Source organism: Scyliorhinus torazame, chromosome 13 (assembly GCF_047496885.1).
Source record: "Scyliorhinus torazame isolate Kashiwa2021f chromosome 13, sScyTor2.1, whole genome shotgun sequence".
Classification (NCBI taxonomy): domain Eukaryota; kingdom Metazoa; phylum Chordata; class Chondrichthyes; order Carcharhiniformes; family Scyliorhinidae; genus Scyliorhinus; species Scyliorhinus torazame.
Window position 1 is genome coordinate 76,013,118 of NC_092719.1, and position 20,777 is coordinate 76,033,894.

General features: G+C 42.7%; 1 protein-coding gene across 19 annotated transcripts in view; it reads right to left on the reverse strand.

The window, feature by feature from the left end:
* The window catches only part of c2cd5 (C2 calcium dependent domain containing 5), a 145,805-nt gene that overhangs the window by 53,245 nt on the left and 71,783 nt on the right, over nt 1-20,777 (reverse strand). For 9 of the 19 annotated variants that reach the window (XR_011934097.1, XM_072471800.1, XM_072471786.1 and 6 more), the window contains 4 exons: nt 11,419-11,533; nt 7,210-7,398; nt 6,282-6,473; nt 5,996-6,182 (listed from right to left, as the gene is read on the reverse strand). Coding sequence is in view for 18 of the 19 variants with exons in the window: in XM_072471800.1 (XP_072327901.1) it covers nt 5,996-6,182; nt 6,282-6,473; nt 7,210-7,398; nt 11,419-11,533 (683 nt within the window). In the remaining variant the exon portion in view is untranslated. Of the gene's footprint in view, nt 1-5,995; nt 6,183-6,281; nt 6,474-7,209; nt 7,399-11,418; nt 11,534-11,627; nt 11,857-20,777 lie in introns of those variants that run through there. The other 10 variants (XM_072471789.1, XM_072471801.1, XM_072471802.1 and 7 more) reach the window with 2 other exon arrangements.

A 20,777-nucleotide genomic window follows, 5' to 3' on the forward strand; every position in this document is an offset into this window, starting at 1 on the left:
AACTATAATGAATAAAATGCGGTCATCACTCGCTAATGAGTATGATTATCCATCAAAGATGCTGTGTTACTGGACACGGGTTCTGTGGGTCCTTGCGTGGTTGATGAGCCTGATCCTAGAGTCACATCTTCAATCACTCACTTGGCTGGACTTTGAAAAAGGTGACACTGGTTCTTGGATGCTAAGTTGCAGGCATTACTTTCTCAGGCTCCTTTTCTGGGCCTCCTCCTGCCATCAGGTGCTCTCAAAGATTTGTGTCCCTTCAATCAAGAGGTTCCTCCAAGTATGTCTCTTCCGAGCAAAGGTCTCCCATGATTGACGTCTACGTTCTATTTTTGAAGTATGCCTTCACGGTGTCTTTGAAGAACTTGTTGTCCTCCTCATGTTCAGGATCCTTCCTTGTGCTGGGTGAAGATTTGCTTTGGCAGTCTGGACTCTGAGACCCTAAGCTTATGGACGGCCCAGTGGAGTTGGTTTTGAACGACCATGGCTTTGATACTGGTGCTACTGACTCATAACAAGGACACTAACGTTATTATGCCTGTTCTCACAGCCGATTCAGCACATTTGGATTTTGCAATGCCTTTTAAGTTGTGCTGTTTAAGAGTTTCCCTGATGTAAGGTTCATCCTTACAAGCCTCAGTGATCACTTCAAATGCTTAAATAAAGTTTAATGCCTTAGCTGACATATGCAAGCCTCCTGTAAGCTAATGTGAACTCTCCATCTCTCTCTTACAGGTATTGCAGAATCCAGTGCAGATTCAAAATCTGTAGTTATGCTTCACATCCACTGGGTCATCACACCAATAGCTTGGTTTCTTAAAATCCTTGAACTTCTTTTCAGATTTCGACATTGGCGCAGGGATCTTAACAGACAGGCTACATCTCTGACTGGCGAGGAAGCACATCAATTACCCAACTCTAAGAGTGTGCAGGCAAAGGACATCGCAAAATGTCAGAGGAGATGTGTGCCAGGCTACTGTGTTTCAGCAGCTGCTGCTTTTGGACTTGAGCTTGTAAAATTAACTGATATGCCTGAACCCTCTCTCGCGCTCTCCTTATCTTACTCCCTCCTCATCTCACTCACTCCCGCTCTCCCCTTCTACACCCCGCCCCTATCTTTGGGCACAATGGGGAAATTGAGCATGGTCAATCCACCTTACCCTGCACATCTTTGGACTGTGGGAGTAAACCGGAGCACCTGGAGAAAACCCACACAGACATGGGGAGAATATGTAAACTCCACACAGACAGTCATCCAAGGCTGGAATAGAACCCGGGTGCCGGGCGCTAAGGCAGCAGTGCTAATAACTGTGCCGCCGCCATTTCCTCCAGGTGCTCCGGTTTCCTCTCTCAGTCCAAAGATGTTGAGGTTAGGTGGATTGGTCATGATAAATTGCTCCTTAGTGTCCAAAGGTTAGGTGGGGTTACGAGGATAGGGCAGGGCCTCAGTAGAGTGCTCTTTCAGGGTGTCAGTGCAGACTCGATGGGCCAAACGGCTTTTTTCTGCACTGCAGTGATTCTATAAACATAAATCAAAAAAAAATCAGATGTTACAAGGACAGTGACCGCAAAAAGACATGGAGCGCTTTTAAAATCTTATGACCATAATCTAAATTAAAACACCCAAACATGTTACATGTAAAGTTACATAATATAGTGCAGATTTAAATAGTTTTACAGATTTAAAACAAATAACCAAACCTATGTTCACTTATAAATAATCACCTTTAATCATTAAAAAATTTAAATTAGTTTGAAAGATCCAATGACAACAGCAATGCCTGTATAAAGAGCAAAAAAACTTTCAAAAACTTCTACATATTTTAAAACATTTGCCAAACATGTTGTCTTCAATATCAATGTGCAGTTTAAATGCCTGCCCTCAATCGGCATTGCCAACCTGGCCCTGTCACAAGGGGTGGGGCTGCACTCCTCCTGCATTGAGCTGGAGCCTGTGCAGACTGTCACATCGGAGGCCCAAGACTGCCGCAGGGAGGGGAAGGTACGCCGTGATATCTGAGCGCAAGTAAGGGCACATTTTTCCATCTTGGAATCGGTGGTCCGTGGTTTCCGCTGCTAGCTAGTTTGTTTCAGTTCTTCACCCTTTGTCCAGTAAATTGAAAACAGTATAGGGGTTGCTTCCTCTTCTCACCTCAAACTAGAATATTTAATAAATTGTGTTCCCAATCTCCAATCTTCCACCATCTTCAAATGTTCATTGCCAGCCCAGGAGAGATTAAACAATTTGGGCTTATACTCACTGGAGTTTAGGAGGATGTGTGGGGATTTGATTGAGATATGCAAGATACTAAAATGGATTGATAAAGTAAATGCAGACCAAATGTTCCTCCTTGTCGGACAATCTAGAACGATAGCTCACAGATATAGGTTGAAAGGCAGTAGATGTAGAAATGAGATGAGAGGAACTACTTCTCGCAGAAGGTGTTGAATTTGTGGAACTCGCTGTCCCCTAGTGCGGTGGAATCGGAGTCATTAAATGGTTCCAAGAAGGAGACAGATATATTTCTGATTTTTTAAAAACTGGTTAAAGGGATATGGTGAACAGGTAGGGTGGTGGATTTGAGACTAGGAAGAGATTAGCCTTGATCTGATTGACTGGGGGAGCAGGCTCAAGGGGCTGAATTGCCAATGTCTGCTCCTAATTCCTCTGTTAACCGTTCCCATTCTAGATTTCTCCATCTCTGGCGATAGGCTGTCAACAAATAGCAGCGAAAGGCTACTAATTCCCAGAACTCCCTGAAGAACAAGCTCTCACACTGTTCCCCGTAAGGGCTCTGTTCCATTCTCCCAGTTTTTCAATCTCTGTAGCACTTGTTTTGAAAAAAAAATGTTCATGGGGTGTTGGCATCACTGGCTAATCAAGCATTTGTTTTCCATCCTTAATTGCCCTTGAGGTGGTGATGGTGAGCTGCCTTCTTGAACTGCTGCCGTCCATATGGTGCAGGTACTCCCACAGTGCTGTTAGGAAGGAGTTCAAGGATTCGGATCCAGTGACAGTGAAGGTGAGATCGTTCTAAGTCAGGATGTGAGTAGCTTGCAGGGGAACTTCAGGGTGGTGGTGTTCCCATGTATCTACTGTCCTGGTCTTTTTAGCTGATGGTGGGCAAAGCTTTGCAAGGTGCTAGCGAAGGAGGCTTGGCGGGTTGCTGCAGTGTATCTTGTAGATGGTACACATAGTTGTCACTGCACCGGTGATGGAGGAAGTGAATGTTTAAATTAGTGGATAGGATGTAAATCAAGCGGGCTGCATTATCCTGGTTGTTATTGAGCCTCTTGAGTGTTGCCGCAATCATCCAAGGAAGTGGAAAGTATGTCACCACACTCCTGACTAGCACTTTGTAGATGGTGGACAGGCTTCGGGGAGTCAGGAGATGATTTATCCACTTCAAAATTCCCAATATCTGACCTGCTTTGTAGTCACAGTATTTATATGGCTGGTCCAGTACAGTTTCTGGTCAAAGGTTGCCCCCTCAGGATGTTGATAGTGGGAAATTTGCAGCGGTAATGCCACTAAATTTGACGGGGAGATGGTTAGATTCTCTCTTGTTAGAGATGGTCATTGACTGGCACAGGTGCGAATGTTACTTGCCACTTATCAGTCCAAGTCTGATATCTGCAGAGTAGCAAACTGACCTTTGCGAAATCATCAGCAAACATCCCCAATTCTGACCTTATGATTGGGGGGGTGAGGGGACAGTGGGTGCAAGACTATTGATGAAGCAACTGAAGATGGTTGAAAGTAGGATATTACCCTGAGAAATTCCTGAAGCAATGCCCTGGGGCTAAGAGTAATAGCCTCTAACAACCACACCAATCTTCTTGATTGCTCGGGATGACTCCAACGAGTGGAGAGTTTTCTCCCATTCCCATTGATGTCAATTCTGTCCGGCTCCTTGAATAAACGCCAAACTTTCATGTCAAGAGTAGTCACTCTTGCCTCAAGTGGGGTTCCGCACTTTTGTCCATGTTTGGACCAAGGCTGTGATGGGGTCAGGAGCCAAGTGGCCCTGATGGAACGCAAACCAAGTACCAGCGAGTTGTCTTACACACCATGTATCTTCCTTTTTCCTCAAACAAGGATACTCTGCCTGTGGCAAACAAGAGCCCCCAATCTTGTCCCACCCTTTTAGAACAACAACAGCAGACTCCGTTTCTTCAACTCCACCCCACCAGTCGCCATATTAATTAATCACCCTCTGCCACCAGGAAACACATCTTACCCTCCTCTTTCAGCAACCCAAAGGCAAGTGCACACTTCCAAAAATTAAGCCCCCTTCCCACAGCACCTTTCCATGCAAGTGCAGGAGATGCTCATGATGCGGTCTCTTCTATATTAGGCAGATCAAACGCAGATTCGATTGCCTTGCTGAACATACCTTTCTATTCTGCAATCAGGATCCTGAGTTACTGGTTGCTTTCAATTTTGATTCTCTGTTCCACTCAGACCTTGGTCACCTATTGGAATACTGTTCCAATGAAGCTCAATGAAAGCTCGAGGAACAGAACCTCATTTTCTGATTAGGCATTTCACAATAGTCTGGACTTGACAATGAGTGAGAAAATTTCAGTTCACAACTAATATTTCCATTTTTCCAGACAGCAGGTGCTAGTAATAATTCTGTGTTGTCATTTATAGGTTCTCCAGATCCATCTTTTAGGTATTTACTTGCCTCATTACCATCCCATTTTATCTTGCACCATCATCCTCTTGCTAATTTAATCACTTTCATCTTATATCCTACCACAGAACTTTGCATGTCTTTTTTTTCTCCCCGTTCAAATTTCCCTGCCTTTGTGCTTGCTGAAATCCGCAAACACTTTCCAGTTCAGACAAAAGGTCCTTGACTAGATGCTGCCTGATCTGCTGAATTTTCCTTATTACCCGTGCTTACGGGTTTCCATTGGCACCCGGTCAGGAAACATCTCGACTTTAAAATTCTCTTCCTCGTCTTCGAACCTCTCCATGGTCTTGCCCTCCTTATCACTGCAATCTCTTTCCTACCCAACAACCCTCGGAGATAAATGTCTCCCACCAGCCCTCTAATTCTGGCCTCTTGTGCATTGCCAATTGTATTGCTCCGCCATTGGTGGCCGTGCCTTTACTTGTCTGGGCTCCAAGCTCTGGAATTCCCTCCTTAAATCTCTTCCCCAACATCTCCCCAACCTCCTCCTTTAAAGCACTCCTTAAAATCGATCTCTTCAATCAAGCTTTTGACATCTGGCCTAATATCCGGTGGCTCAGTCTCACCTCTTTTTATAATGTCCCTGTGAAGTGCCTTGGGATGTTTCATTATGCCAAAGATGTTGTACAAGTTATTGTTTTCTGTCTATTTTTCAGATTTCCAGCAGCACCAGTATTTTGCCTTCATATTTACCTCCCCTTTTCTGAACAATCAATCAATGGAGATTTAGTCCTGCTTGCTTTGAACTGTTGCATAATAATAGCTATTCTTTACCATCCCATGATGTGTCATGGAAATAGGTAGCTGATTTTTTATAATCTTTATTATAATCTTCATTATTGTCACAAGGAGGCTTACATTAACACTGCAATGAGGTTACTGTGAAAATCCCCACTCCAGCGCTTGTTTGGATACACTGAGGGAAAGTTCAGAATGTCCAATTCACCGAACAAGTAAGTCTTTCAGGACTTGTGGGAGGCAACCGGAGGAAACCCACACAAAGGGAAGAACGTGCAGACTCCGCACAGACAGTGACCCACGCCGGGAATCGAGCCTGGGATCCTGGCGTTGTGAAGCAACTGTGCTAACCACTGTGCTACCGTGCCGTCCACTTTAGTTTCTGAATTCCCTAAAAGCATAGCCAAACTTAGGCTTAAACACAGTAAATAAATGAGTTGTGGCCATTCCTGGAATGAATCCATGTTAATGGAATATACAATATTGGAATGTTCGTCTGCGCTAGGGGTTTAACACTATGTTCAACTAGATTCAGAGAAATATTTACTCACAGCAAGGCCCATCAACATGTTTTCACCAACTGTAATCTGAATCCTTAGACCAAAGAGTGCATTCATTCCTCTCAGTTTAAGTTTGTTCATCAGCTGGGTGTGAAGTTCATACTCCATAAATGGCAACAGATTGCTTATTGCTGTGGCATTGGCCTCACCCTGAGTTTTCTTCTTTTGACGACATAGCCTAGATCACCAAGATAAGCAGATGTCAGTACATCTTATTCTCAGCACCCAATGGTAAAATGCAGTCAGGTTGAAATGCTCTGAACTCTGAGGGCATTACCTAGCCTGAATTAAGCAGCCTTTTCCAGTTACTGCTGCTTCCAAGGGAGGTTCAATTGTGGTGAAGAGAACATCCGGAACCTTCTGCTTCCGACAAACATAACAATATGTGAGGTGTGCAGGGAAAGGCATATTTAACTCATCATATGGAATGTGACAGAAGCTGCAGCCCAGGGATGATGCATCATCCAACCTGGAAAACGGAGATACATTCTAATGAAATCTTAAACCACAAAATAAATGAACATAATTAACTTTTGAAATTATTTTGAAAACAGCATAGGAAGCCCTTCAAAAGTTGAAAACCAGGCAATACAACTATTCTGCGCCTTTTAAATTAAAAAACCCTAATTTTGTTGCTAACTTCCTGCATTTCAAAAGAAAAGATTAGCTGTTAATCTTATTCACCCATTCAAGAGGTATTTCCATCTACAACAATCCACAAGGATAAACCACATTTTTGTGCAGTCGTGTATACATCCAAAACAATTCTGCCATAGCTGTGTTGACAGAATTATATTCTGAAAGAAATGAGAACCCCACTTTGCTTTTTATAAATTATAGTGTTGTAAACAGATGAATATACTAGTTACTGTGGGACATACAGAAATACAGGGGCTTAACATGCTGACATTAAAAAAATCACGATTCTTTGCTAATGCATTATTGAAATCACACTTCAGTTTGACTTTCCTGAGTCTTTCATCAAAATCACAAGAAACACAAGACATTTTCTCCAGTTACAAAGTGGAAAATCAGTGAGCAATATTAAGTATGGTTAGTATTTTAGAGTTACCTTGATGCAAGATGTTAGGTAACAACAACAGCATTTCAATTTCTTGCCAAATCGATGCCAAATTTCAAACTTTGTTAGTAGAACGAAATGAATTGTTTGGACCTGCCCCCTCCACTGTAATAGTTTAACCTACCCTAATATAGAAGCACTATCCTGGCACTGAAGAAAAAAATCAAACTCTCCCTTCTCTGACCCTGTGGAAAAGAAGCTAGGCTGCCTTGACAACCTGTGTTCACTGCAGCCTTCCATACTGCAGTCTTGAAGCATCTTTGGATTCAGTACAGCCGCTGTGCCTGAAGCAGACAAGATACAGACTTCCTCACTGTGGAAAATAAATTAACAGAAAATTATTGGGATGTTGTATCAAAGCAAATAAAAAAAGTACTAATTTTCAGATCCAAAATACTTGCAACACTGTTACATATGCTTTTCTCAGGATACATGTAAATGATTATGGTGAAAAAATGTGTACAAAAGTAACTTTGGAAGCTGCGAAGAAAAAGCTATCCACCCTTAAGCTTGATACTGCAATCACCTACTATCCTATGGGCAACATAATCTGAGTATCGAGCTTCTCTTCTACACACTGGCTGACATTGCCGGGGTTGTCCCCTTTGCTATGACCTCTGTCACTGCCTCCCTCAAGTCTAAAGGACTTAGACTTAAACACGGTTAGCTGGTTTATCCGCACATTGCATCCTATGTGACTATGACAGTGGTAAACTAACTCTTCTAATTTTTCCTCAGTCTGTCAGCAGCCTTTAAGTCACTTGACCACACCATCCTACAGAATCTCTTCATCTGCACATCCAGCCAGTCATAGGTAAAGAATAATTTGCAATGGCTTCTCTTTACATTCCTGCACCATTATTTCAGAGAGATCTCTCCTATTTCTCATTGGCATCCTGCCACTCAACAATATCAGCTGAAAACAAAGGCGGGTTTCATATGTACATGGATGACAACCAGCTCTCTGTCACCAACCTAACTCTCAACTGCCCCCACGTTCTCTGCGTTATCAGACCATAAGACATAGGAGCAGAATTAGGCCACTCGGCCCATCGAGTTTGCTCCGATATTTAATCATGGCTGATATTTTTCTCATCCCCATTCTCCTGCCTTCTCCTCATAACCCCTGATCCCCTTATTGATCAAGAACCTATCTATCTCTGTCTTAAAGGCACTCAGTGATTTGGCCTCCTCAGCCTTCTGCAGCAAAGAGTTCCACAGATTCATCACCCTCTAGCTGAAGGAATTCCTCCTCATCTCAAAGATCATCCCTTTAGCCTGAGATTGTGTCCTCTAGTTCTCGTTTTTCCTACAAGTGGAAACATCCTCTCCACGTCCACTCCATCCAGGCCTCGCAGTACCCTGTAAGTTTCAATAAGATCCCCCTTCATCCTTCTAAACTCCAATGGGTGCAGACCCAGAGTCCTCAACCGTTCCTCATATGACAAGCTCTTCATTTCAGGGATCATTCTTGTGAACCTCCTCTGGATCCTCTCCACGGCCAGCACATCCTTCCTTCGATACGGGGCCCAAAACTGCTCTCAGTACTCCAAATGGGGTCTGACCTGAGCCTCATACAGCCTCAGAAGTACATCTCTGCTCTTGTGAACTAGCCGTCTAGACGTGAACGCTAACATTGCATTTGCCTTCCTAACTGCCGACTGAACCTGCACGTTAACCTTAAGAGAATCGTGAACAAGGACTCTCAAGTCTCTTTGTGGCTTATGATTTCCTAAGCATCTCCTCATTTAGAAAATAGTCTATGCCTCCATTCCTCCTTTATAAGACCACTTGTTCAACATCCAGTACAGAATTAGCTGAAATTTTCCTGAATTTATTTTTCTTCATCATTCATGAGATGTGGATACTCCTGACAAATCCAGCACATATTGCCCATCCCTCATTGCCCTTAAAGCACCTATTCCATGTGGTGGAGATACACCAACGATGCTGTCAGGGAAGGAGATTCGGGATTTTGACCCAGCAACAGTGAAGGAATAGTGATATTTTTCCAACTTTGCATCTGCTGCCCCCCGTGTTTCTGGGTAGTAGAGGTCACAAATTTGGACGGTGTCATTAAAGGAGCATTGATGAATTGCTTCAGCAGTACATAGTGCTCTATTGTGCACCAGTGGCGAAAGAAGGGTGTTGTTGGAGCTGCACTCACCTCGAAAAATGAAGAGCATTCCACACTCCTGACTTGTGCCTTATAGATATGGGAAAGAAGTTGGGAGTCAGGAAGTGCGCTACTCACTGCAGAACAACCTGCTGTTTAGGCCACAGTATTCATGTAGCTGGTCCAGCTAAGTTTCTAGTCAATGGTAAGTTCCAGGATGTTGACAGTGGTGAGGTATTCAGTGATGGTAATGCTATTGAATGTCAAGGGGACCAGGTTAATTCTTTCAGCGCCTGAGATTTGTTTGGCATGAATGTTACTTGCCAATTGCCATTCCAGGCCTATTGTCCAGGTTTTCTTTCATACGGGCACAGACTGTTTCAGCATCCGAGTTGAAAATTAAACTGCATGGCTTTTCAATCATCAGCAAACATCCCCACTTTTGACTTTCCATTATAGGGGAAGTCAGTGCAGTGAAGATGATGATTGGGTCTAAAACAGCATTGGGAAGATCAAAGCCCCTGCCTTTGGTCCTTGTCACAACTATCTTCCTGAGCCTCGTCTCCATCCCTTTTTCTGGTTACCGTCTGAAGCTGAATCTTGGATTCCTATTTCACCCCGAGGTGAACTTTAGAGCACATATCCATTTAAACCAAAATCACCTACTCCAACTCCATAACATCACCTCTCAATCACTGCCTGTGTTCATGTGCTGTGGAATCCACTGTCCCGTGCCTTGTAACCTCCAGACCTGGCTAGGCTCTCCTGGTCATTTCTCATCTTCCACCTTCCATAAACTCGAGCATATTCAAACTTCTGTTGTAAACTTGCATCCATCAGTCTTATGTGCTCCCCCCGCAACCTACATTGACATTTCTAGCCACAAATTTTACAAGTGTGTACTTTTTTCCCAAACCTCTCCATTCCCATCTCTATTCCTGGAACCTCCTCAGGTCCTACAACCATCTGAAATCTCCGCAGTCTTCCAATTCTGACCTCACAAGCATCTGATTGTAATTGCTTTATCATTAGCAGTTGTGCCTTCAGGTTGCCTAGAGCCTAAGCTCTGGAATTCTCTCTATAAAGCTCTCCTCCTCTCCAAAGCTTTCTCCTCATTTAAGACCCTCCGTAAAATCAAGCCAATCAAGCATTTAACCAGCTGTCCAAATATCTCATGTGACTTGGTATCAGATTTCTGACAACAGCGCTGCCTTGGAATGTTTTACTATGTCATTTTCCTGTGTACTATTTACTAATGCAAATGAAAATTGATGTTAAATTGACATTAAATTAACTTTGTGTGCCTTGTGGAGGTCAACAGTCGGTCCCATTTCCTCGGGAGCCAGCAAGTGGTGAATAATTTTCAGATCCGCACAAACGTTTTGAAAATTCGTGCAGGGGATGTGGGCGTCGCTGGCTGGGCCAGCATTTATTGCCCATCACTCATCTCTAATAACCCTTGTCCTTGAACTGAGTGGTTTACCGGGCGATTTCAGAGGGCTGCAAGCCAAACCAGTTACGGGTTGCAGATTTTCTTCCCTAAAAGATATTCGTGAACTTGTTGGGTTTTTAAGACAATTGACAACGGTTTCATGGTCATCATTAGACTTTTAATTCCAAATTTTTATTGAATTCAAATGTCAGCATCTGCCTTGGTGGGATCTCAACCCGGATCCCCAGAGCATTACCCTGGTCTCTTGGATTACCAGCCCAATGACAATGTCACTGCCTCCCCAAATGAATGACTGCTCTGAATATGCAGAACACCACCAAAATGGATGAACAAGGGGGCCACACTCAAAACGACCTTCCAAGAGAGCAACATTAGTAAAAATATATTTACTGTGCAAGATCAGACCGATTTTCTTTCATAGGGAATCAAAAGGGATTGGGGGGGGGGGGGGGGGGGGGGGGGCAATAATATTCTGCCCTCCCCCTAACCAAACCGGTCTTCTCTTTTAATGGGCCACTAATATTACACACAAAACTATAACGTTTGCAAATCTGCCATTAATTACATATCTTTTACATACACAATTACAGATACAAAATCCACACACAGAAGTTCTGTATTTCAACTTATTCCAAACATTAAATTGCAAGAATATTGGTTGTTGAGACAGCATTTATAGAGTGTGCATAGCAAAGCACAAAAACTTTCTGCAAGCTATTCCAAGGACATGCACTAAAGTTTCATAGAAAAAATAAAACACACACCAGATGCTGGTTGATTCACTGTATCCAACCACTGCATGGCATCCCAGAGCTTTGCCATGAGACTTGATTTCTTGTCGGATTTCTGCCCACCAAGCATCACGAGTTTCAGGCTCATCTAAGCAGGGAAAGCAAAAGAGGAAGAAAAAAAAAATCAATACACCGGCAAAATTTTTAATGTGGTACAAGATATAGGCACACAAATCTCTTACAAAATCCATTCCTTCATCCTCTGCAATATTTCTGACAAGATTTTCAGATCCTTAAACCTGAAAAGGCGGTAATCCAAACCGAGCAAGATATTCTCCAACAAAATATAGTTTGATGATGATGACAGAATACAGAAAAAAGATGCTGTCACTAAAAAATGGCCATTAAAATACTGAATTGTTGTTCAACTCCACACTGCAGAAGGGAACCCACTGTCATTACTCAGTCTGGTATATATGGGACTGCACCCCACAGCAATATAGTTAACTCTCAACTGCTCTCTGGCCGAGCAAGCCATTCAGTTGGATCAAATAAGCTTACAGTTCAAGAAGGTTGATCATTTGCAGGTAAAGTTAGGGATGGTAAATAAATGCCAGTGATGCCCACATCCTAAGAATGATTTTTTGAAAAATCTTGAAGCTTTTATTTCGACAGTACATCATTGTCGCAGAGTTAAAATCCTGGAACGTGCTACCCAACAACACTACAGGACTACCTTCAACACAGACCATTATGGTTCAAGAAGATGGTTCACCACTATCTTTCTCAAGAGCAATTAGGGACAGGCAATAAATGCTGCCTTTTCCGGTGACGTCCACACCCCATGAATAAATAAATAAAAATGCATTATTTTAAAAATTATACCATGAATAAAAAGCATACTTCAATGCCTCACCATCATTGGATTTAAGTCCATTCAGGCTACTGAAAATCACTAGCACAAATTTAGAATTGTATGGTAGGAAGGCATATCGGGCAACTTCAAAGGAACCAAAATATTAACTGATGTAAGATTGTGTCATGGGCACAATGGAGCAGAGAATTTTGGTAGTACCAAGTTGAGAGTAAACTTGGCAGCCGTGTTTCCTGCTGCTATGCTCAGCTACCAGACAGAATATCTGGTTCCAAGACATACTCCTTGTTCGGATAAGGAGCACAGGGCTATTTCTTACAGTCACAGAATGTCAAGAGACTCTGATGTTTCAAATTACTCTAAAAACTGAGTACAAACTGCAACATCAAACCAATAAAAACAAAATTAAGATGCAACTACTTGGAGTCACGGTAAATGGTCTGCAAAACTGAAAATCATAATGGCGAGATGAGCATTACAAAGCAGATATCACTGTTCGGTTCAACTTTATCTATAGTCAGTGAAAGAGCACGGAACTTTGGCAACATTTATATTAGTGGCTTGCTGATTTATAATACACTTAGGCAACTCAAAATATGATGAAACATTTAAGCAATGCACTTTCAGCTCTTTTTATCAATAAATATAAAAGACTACCAGTGTTCAACCATACACAACCATTCTATTGCAAGGCACCGCATAGGATCAAAGCAATGGAGGCCATTTGGCCTACTGTGACTGCACTTGATTTTGAGGAGCACCCAAACTGTCCCAATCTCCTGCTCCCTCCCCAAGTCCAGCACCTTTCTTCTTTTCAAGTATGTATCCAATTTCCTTTTGAAAGTTCCCATCAAAACAGTGTCCACCACCCTTTATAGAGTTGATTCCAGATCATCATAACTTGCTGCTTATAAATAATCTGCATCTCCCCATGCTTCTTTGGTAGATTATATGTGCCCTCTGGTCACCAACACTCCTGCGAGTGGAAGCAATTGATCCCTATCTACTCTACCAATACCATAGCAAAATAGAAAATAGGAGCAGGAGTAGGCCATTTGGCCCTTCAAGCCTGCTACACCATTCAAAATGATCATGGCTGATCATGGTACCACAATACCATACTCCAGCGTTCATACCCCTTGACACATTAAGTCTAGAAATCTATTTTTTATTTTTTAAAAAAATATATTTTATTCAAATTTTTCGGCAAAACAAAACAGTACAAAGGTTTTTCCCCTTTAAAAATCTATTTTGTTCTTAAATATATTCAGTGATTTGGCCTCCACTGCCTTCTGTAGTAGAAGGTTCCAGAGGCTCACCACCCTCTGACTGAAGAAACTTCTCTTCATCTCAGTCCTCAATCACCAGTATCCTGAGACTCTGTTCCAGACTCCTTCACAGTACTGGAGTGCTTGATTAAAACTATTCTTAATCTTTTCAGAGTACAATTCCAACTTCTTTGGTCTCTCCACATAATTGGTACTTATTTTGCAAAACTCCTTCTGTACTCTGTCAAAAGTTTAGACATCATTGTTAAAATTTAAGACTTAAAATTTCAGCTGAAGACTAACAAGTAATCAATAACAGTTTAGCATAACTTCCTTGCTTTTGCACTCCACCAGCTCGAAGGGAGGCATGATAGTAGAAATAAATGGCTGCCAAGGAGCATGGCTGGGACTGCCATCTCCATTTCCATCCATTGCCATTTTCCTGAGGATTGGGAAGGGAGGCTTGGCAACAGATATGCGCTTATTAATTAAGTACATCATTGTTGTCTCATTAAGCCAGTCCCCAGTAAATATTCTGCATTTTATCAAGTCAGCTAGACTTTAGCAGCGGTCAGGAATCAGACCACTCAATGGAAGCAGGGACAGGGTTGGTTTTATGCCCATGTGGCAAGCGGGAGGTTGGTTAGTTCACATGGCTGGACGGCTGGTTTGTGATGCAGAGCGACGCCAACAGCATGGGTTCAATTCCCGTACCGGCTGAGATTACCATGAAGGCCCTGCCTTCTCAATCTCGCCTCTTGCCTTGCCTTCTCAACCTCGCCCCTTGCCTAAGGTGTGGTGACCCTCAGGTTAACTCATCACGAGTCGGCTCCCTCTTTCAAAGCAGAAAGCAGCTGGTGGTCTTCTGGGACTTTGGCTACTTTCATTTCCACTGTTATGTCACAACAACTCGGGGGCTATTTGAGTTCAGTTGGCTGGATAGCTGGTTCGGAGGTTATGGTTGTCTGGGACTGTGGCAACTTTACACATATGACAAGATGCTGCTGGAGGTGGCACTTCAGGCATTGCACAGGACAAAGAGACCCTAACCCATTGTATAAAAATGTACCTATTTTAAGGAACGCATCAGCAGCACGGTAGCACTGTGGATAGCACAATTGCTTTACAGCTCCAGGGTCCCAGGTTCGATTCCGGCTTGGGTCACTGTCTGTGCGGAGTCTGCACATCCTCCCCGTGTGTGCGTGGGTTTCCTCCGGGTGCTCCGGTTTCCTCCCACAGTCCAAAGATGTGCAGGTTAGGTGGATTGGCCATGATAAATTGCCCTTAGTGTCCAAAATTGCCCTTAGTGTTGGGTGGGTTACTGGGTTATGGGGATAGGGTGGAGGTGTTGACCTTGGGTAGGGTGCTCTTTCCAAGAGCCGGTGCAGACTCGATGGGCCGAATGGCCTCCTTCTGCACTGTAAATTCTATGAAAAATCATAAGCTGACCCTGTCCTGGTTTCAATCCTCCCCCAGTCCTTCAAAAAGTGGGCAATTTTTAAACTTTGCCAACCTTTTTCCTGAAATGTTAATGTGCAAACAGACAAAGTAATTGCTGTTGAAGTGAGTTACAATGTGGCCCATGTTTTTACTGACTTGGCTCCATTCCCATGACTGTACCGGATCATTGGACAACTAACCTGCCAGATTAGACAATTAACACTCAAATTTGGTCAAAAATGCAGCTGCTTCCTGTTTTGGGATGGGGCAGCTTTACAATCCAGATTCAAACCCACTTCCAGATTCCCGCCTCCAATGGAAAAATCCAGGCCCCTCTCTGTAGAAAGCCCATAATTCCATTTAATTTCTGTCGAAGGCTTCTCAATTTAACTTGCCAGATTTAAAGAATTGTGCATTGAATTCACAGTCTCTATTCCTGAAACTACTTTAAAATTGTACTGTTTCATTTATGTTGTTTCTCCTTATTCTTCATTTGAAGATGCATAATCACTTTGCAGCAGTAGTAAACTGCATCTGCCATTTAACCAGACTCTGATATCTTGATGTCTGCTACTGCCCTCTTCATGGCTTTCTACATTTCAGAATGAGTCATCTGCAAACTTTGAAATTATGTCCTGTAAATCCAAGTTCAGGTGATTTCTATTAATCAGGAGAGAAGTGGCCCAATACTAACCCCTAGGAGATATCACTTACTCCATTTCAGGTTGGTTTCACTTCAATTATGTAACATTTCCTCAACAGAGCTGAGTTTGTAAACTTCACAGGATGCGTAGATGTGACAACATGGACACCAACTATTCCGTCCCAACAGTTCGCATGGGTTTTTATCCCCAAGTAGATGTCATCCTTGAATCGAGGGCCAGCTGCCGAATACTAATCCCTGTTCCCGCTCTGTTCCCTTATTCAATTTTGTTCCTTTCCTTTCATTACCTATCTAACCTATTCTTAAAATATTGTCATGCCTTCTGCTTTGATCACTTACAACCTTCTTCAAAAAGATACCCTTTCTCTCTGTCCTACATCTCTTACATTTAATTATACATTCGTATCCCTTTATTTTCACACCCTCAACCAGTGTTCCGACCAATTCTATCCCATGTTGTCTTCACTTCGAGCATATCTGTCAAATCTCGAACAAAATAGACCCAATAATCTTTTTTTAGACAAAATACACTCACCACTTAAATGAACTTAAATGTATTGCTTCCAAATTCAGCATGAAATTTAATATTTGTGCAGCGTGAAATTCCTAGCAACACATGCTTCTGATAGCAGCCTTCCTGTTTTTTCTCGTTACAATCTTAAAATTTAACAAAGTTGTTTCAATCGAAGAACATGAAATAAAACAATTACGGAAAATTATTCCTCTCGTAAATCTCAGGTGCTTCGGTACTTTATCTTACATGGAGCAGATTTTGAAACTTGCGACGAGACAATCATTATCTGAGTAACAGCATGAGTATGAAGCATGAAAAAAGGTTACGCTTTCCAACAATTAAAGCTTCCAACAAGTGCTTAATTTTTGTACCAAAATATGTTTTTACCTTCTTGTCCATCATCAGGTTAAAAGCAAGTTACATACACAATTTTCACATTAAATAATGGAGCTTTTGAAATTAAATATTAGGTCATAAAGAACGTGTCATTATTTAGCACCCTTCACAACCTCAGCCTCCAAAGGCATGTGCAGCTTTATCGAGAGACACCTCTTCTGTTCAACACCCCTCAGTATAACACTGCAGTATTAACATAGATAATGGGCTCAAGTCTCTACAGTGGGACTTTGGATGGGAAACAGTGTTCATTGTTGTCATAAGATAAAATACACCTCTGATTTACTTAAATAAATTGAAAATGTACACAAACATGAACTATCCACCGAGTTTTATTCCGTTATTTTTATTCCACACTCTCACATTTGTACTGGAATGATCCAAAACATAATCATTTTGCTGCCTGTCATTTTAATTTTGTTTCCAAAAGGTCTTTTCATAGTTTTTAATCAAAATAATTTGTGATTTATTTTTTAAATCGCCATTGATTTAACTCGACAACTCTCAAGTAGCATTTTGAATTTTGCAACTGGAATGAACTGGAACTTGGAATTTAAGAAACTAGCTCCCATTTATTGATGATTAGGAATTTATACATTAAATAAAATCTAGTTAGCAATTTTCACCAGATATTTTTTTAAAAAACATTCCTCCCAGATGTGCTTTACAGATTACTTTGCTTTAAAAAAAGGAATAACTTGGCCTTCCTGCTCTCCAAGTTAGCTACAGCGATGTGAAACAATAAAACTATGACATGTTACTGCACAGCTTGGGAAAGGCCCTCCTTATGCCCACATTCAAATTGAAGGCACTGCAGATAATCAATAAAGGATGTCCTCCGGTAGAATCCAAGGAATCCTTTGCAATGGAAATAAGGAGGCCAGTGTGATTACTGCTGCACGTACGCGAGGATATTTATTGCACTGAACCAAGTCATTGTATGAATGCAAGTTGTTGGAAAGAGAATGATTGAGGCTAAGATGATCTAAGAAACATACAGAAAATAGAAAGATTGGGGATGATCTTCTTTGTATCAACAGCTCAAACAATGTTTTTAACTGACATATTAATACATGTTTAGCCTTTTCCTGTGCAAACATTCAGAAATGTCAAAAGTATCAAGATTGGATGTTTAAAATGTTTTTACTCAATAAAAACTTCTACATGCATCAAACATACATGCAAGAATTTCTGGTGGCGGTATGTAGAGGGAGGACGTACATGAGGTGGCTCCCGTTAGGGTACTGTACTTTTAGTCCTATTCGCCCAGTTTCTGGGGGTATTTTTGTTTGAAATCCCACTGGATTGATGGTTTTATTGGTCAGAATATTGAATATGAGAGTTGGGACGTCTTGTTGAAGTTGTACAAGACATTGGTAAGATCACACATGGAATACTGTGTTCAGTTCTGGTCACCCTATTATAGGAAGGATATTGTTAAACTGGAAAGAGTGCAGTACGAAGTCTTACAACACCAGGTTAAAGTCCAACAGGTTTGTTTCGATGTCACTAGCTTTCAGAGCGCTGCTCCTTCCTCAGGTGAATGAGTCATTCACCTGAGGAAGGAGCAGCGCTCTGAAAGCTAGTGACATCGAAACAAACCTGTTGGACTTTAACCTGGTGTTGTAAGACTTTGTACTGTGCTCACCCCAGTCCAACGCCGGCATCTCCACATCATGGAAAGAGTGCAGAAGAGATTGACGAGGATGCTGTCAGGACTTGATGGTCTGAGTTATAAGGAGAGACTGGATAGGCTGGGACATTTTTCCCTGGAGCATAGGAGGCTCAGGGGTGATCTTATAGAGGTCTATAAAATAATGAGGAGCATAGAAAAGGTAGATCGTCAACATCTTTTCCCAAAGGCAGAGGAGTCTAGAACTAGAGGGCATAGGTTTAAGGTGAGAGGGGAGATACACAAAAAAGACCAGATGGGAAATTTCTTCACACAGAGGGTGGTGAGCAACTGGAACGGGCTGCCAGAGGCAGTGCTAGAGGCGGGTAAGATTTTATTTTTTAAAAAGCAGTTAGACAGTTACATGGACAGGGTGGTTATAGAGGGATATGGGCCAAATGCGGACGATTGGGACTGGCTTAGTGATAGAAACTGGGTGGCATGGACAAGTTGGGCTGAAGAGCCTGTTTCCATGCTGTAAACATCAACGACTCTATGTATAAGGGAAATGCCAGAAGGACCAGGGCGAAGAAACCTGAAAGCAGAAGTTCGTCGACCGAATCGGAGGCTTCTCAGGGCTCTTCGTGCAGAAAATGGCAAAGATAGCTTCTGGGACTGCGGCCACTTCAGTAATGGCTGAGATGCTTTGCAAGCGGAATTCGAGAAGCAAGGGCCTGTTGTGTCAGGGGATCTCCGTAAGTCGATGGAAAATGGCCTGGCTCCCATTTGGTCGGCGTTGGAGAAGACCAGTGAGACAGTAAGGGCGTATGGCCCTGCAATAAAGGGCATGGAGGTCTCTGTCTCTCTCTCTCTGTCTGTCTCTCTCCTCTGCATCTGCGTCTCTCTCTGCCTCGAGTCGTGGGAATGCCAGAGGAAATGGAAGGCCCACATCCCAAAGAATACTTTGAGGGTGTCTGGGAAGCTGGTGGGGAGGGTGGATTAACGTCCCCTCCCGAGCTGGATCGAGCCCATCGGACACTTCGACAGAAGTCCCACCCCAATAAACCACCTCAAACTGTTATTGTGAAGTTTCACAGCTTCCAGGAGAAAGAACGGGTCTTGCGATGGGCTAAAGAACATCGTGACTATAAATGGGAAGGCCACGCCATCGGGCTTTATCAAGACGTTGGTGCAGAGTTGACAAAGAAGCGGGTGGCGTTTAACAAGATTGAAGCAGCCCTGTATAAAAGCAGAGTTTGATTTGGGGTGGTGTACCCGGCACGGCTCAGGTCGGCTTTTGAGGTGAAAGCCTATTTTTTCAATGGGCCTTGGACGGATGTTAAAAAGCATGGGCTGGGTCTGAGTTGATTGAGATTTTTGGATGATGGGCGTGGGCATGTGGGGAGTTGTTGATTTTCCTTGCACATGTTTGCATTTCTTTGCTCTTGTGTGGGGTGGGTGTTTTGAAAGTTGGATTAGGGTGGGGGTTAATGTTATGGGGTATTTTGCTCTACGTGCTATAATTGTTGTGAGAAATATATAGCTCCCTGTTGGGCTACAATGTTTTACGGGATTTTTTTAATACTTTGTGTCTTTTTTCTTTACTCTGGGCAATGGCCGTCCTGTCAGCCAAAGAGTTAGTGAATGGAAATGGAGCAGTGGGGGTGACTGCAGCTCATTATATTATTTTTGTTTGGGTTTTTGTTTTGTTTGGGGTTATGGTTAGTAGAGGTAGGTTTTAGTGTTTTTTTATTCGCAGTACTGATTTTTTTGTATGTATTGCTTTGGTATTGTTTGAAGGCAGGGAGGGGGGGGGGGGGCGAGAGGCAGGATGGGGGAGCAGGAATAGCTTGCTGACGGTGGCTACAGATTTTTCCTTTTTGTGTCTTGTTCGTGGGTTTGGCAGCCATCTTGGGTGGGCCTGGTGCCTGTACTCTCCAAGTAATTATTGGACAGACTCTCTTGATGGAAATGGCTGACTCTGGATCGAGGGGGGATGGGAGGCTGCAATTTGTTTGGTCATATGGAATGTGAAGCGGTTGAATGGCCCAGTCAATAGGTCAAGGGTATTTATTCATCGTAGAAGTTTGAATGCTGATGTGGCGTTTTTGCATGAGACTCATTTGTGGGTCAGGGACCAGATAAGGTTGCGGAAGGGGCAGGTGGGATAAGTGTTTCATTGAGGCTTTGATGGCAGGGCCCAGGGTGCAACAATTTTAATCAATAACAGAGTTCCATTTTTAGTCGCTAGGAACTTGGCAAACCCTAATGGTAGACATGTGATTGTTAGTGGGTCCTTGGTGGGCATCTGGTTAATGTTTATGCTCCAACTTGGGCCAATACGGGTTTTATTCACAAGCTGCTAGCCTCCATTCCTGATTTAGACCGTGTTTAACTCTGTGTTCAGAGGATTGTAGTATAAAAACACAGAGGTTATGCTGCAGCTAGACAAAACCATGGTTAGACCCCACTTGGTGTACTCTAAGCAGTTCTGGGCACCACACCATAGGATATTTTGGCCTTGGAGCGAGTGCAACATTGGTTTACTAAAATGATACCTGGACCAGGGGGGTTAGGTTGCGAGGAGAGATTACACAAGTTAGGCTTATTTTCGTTCGGATTTA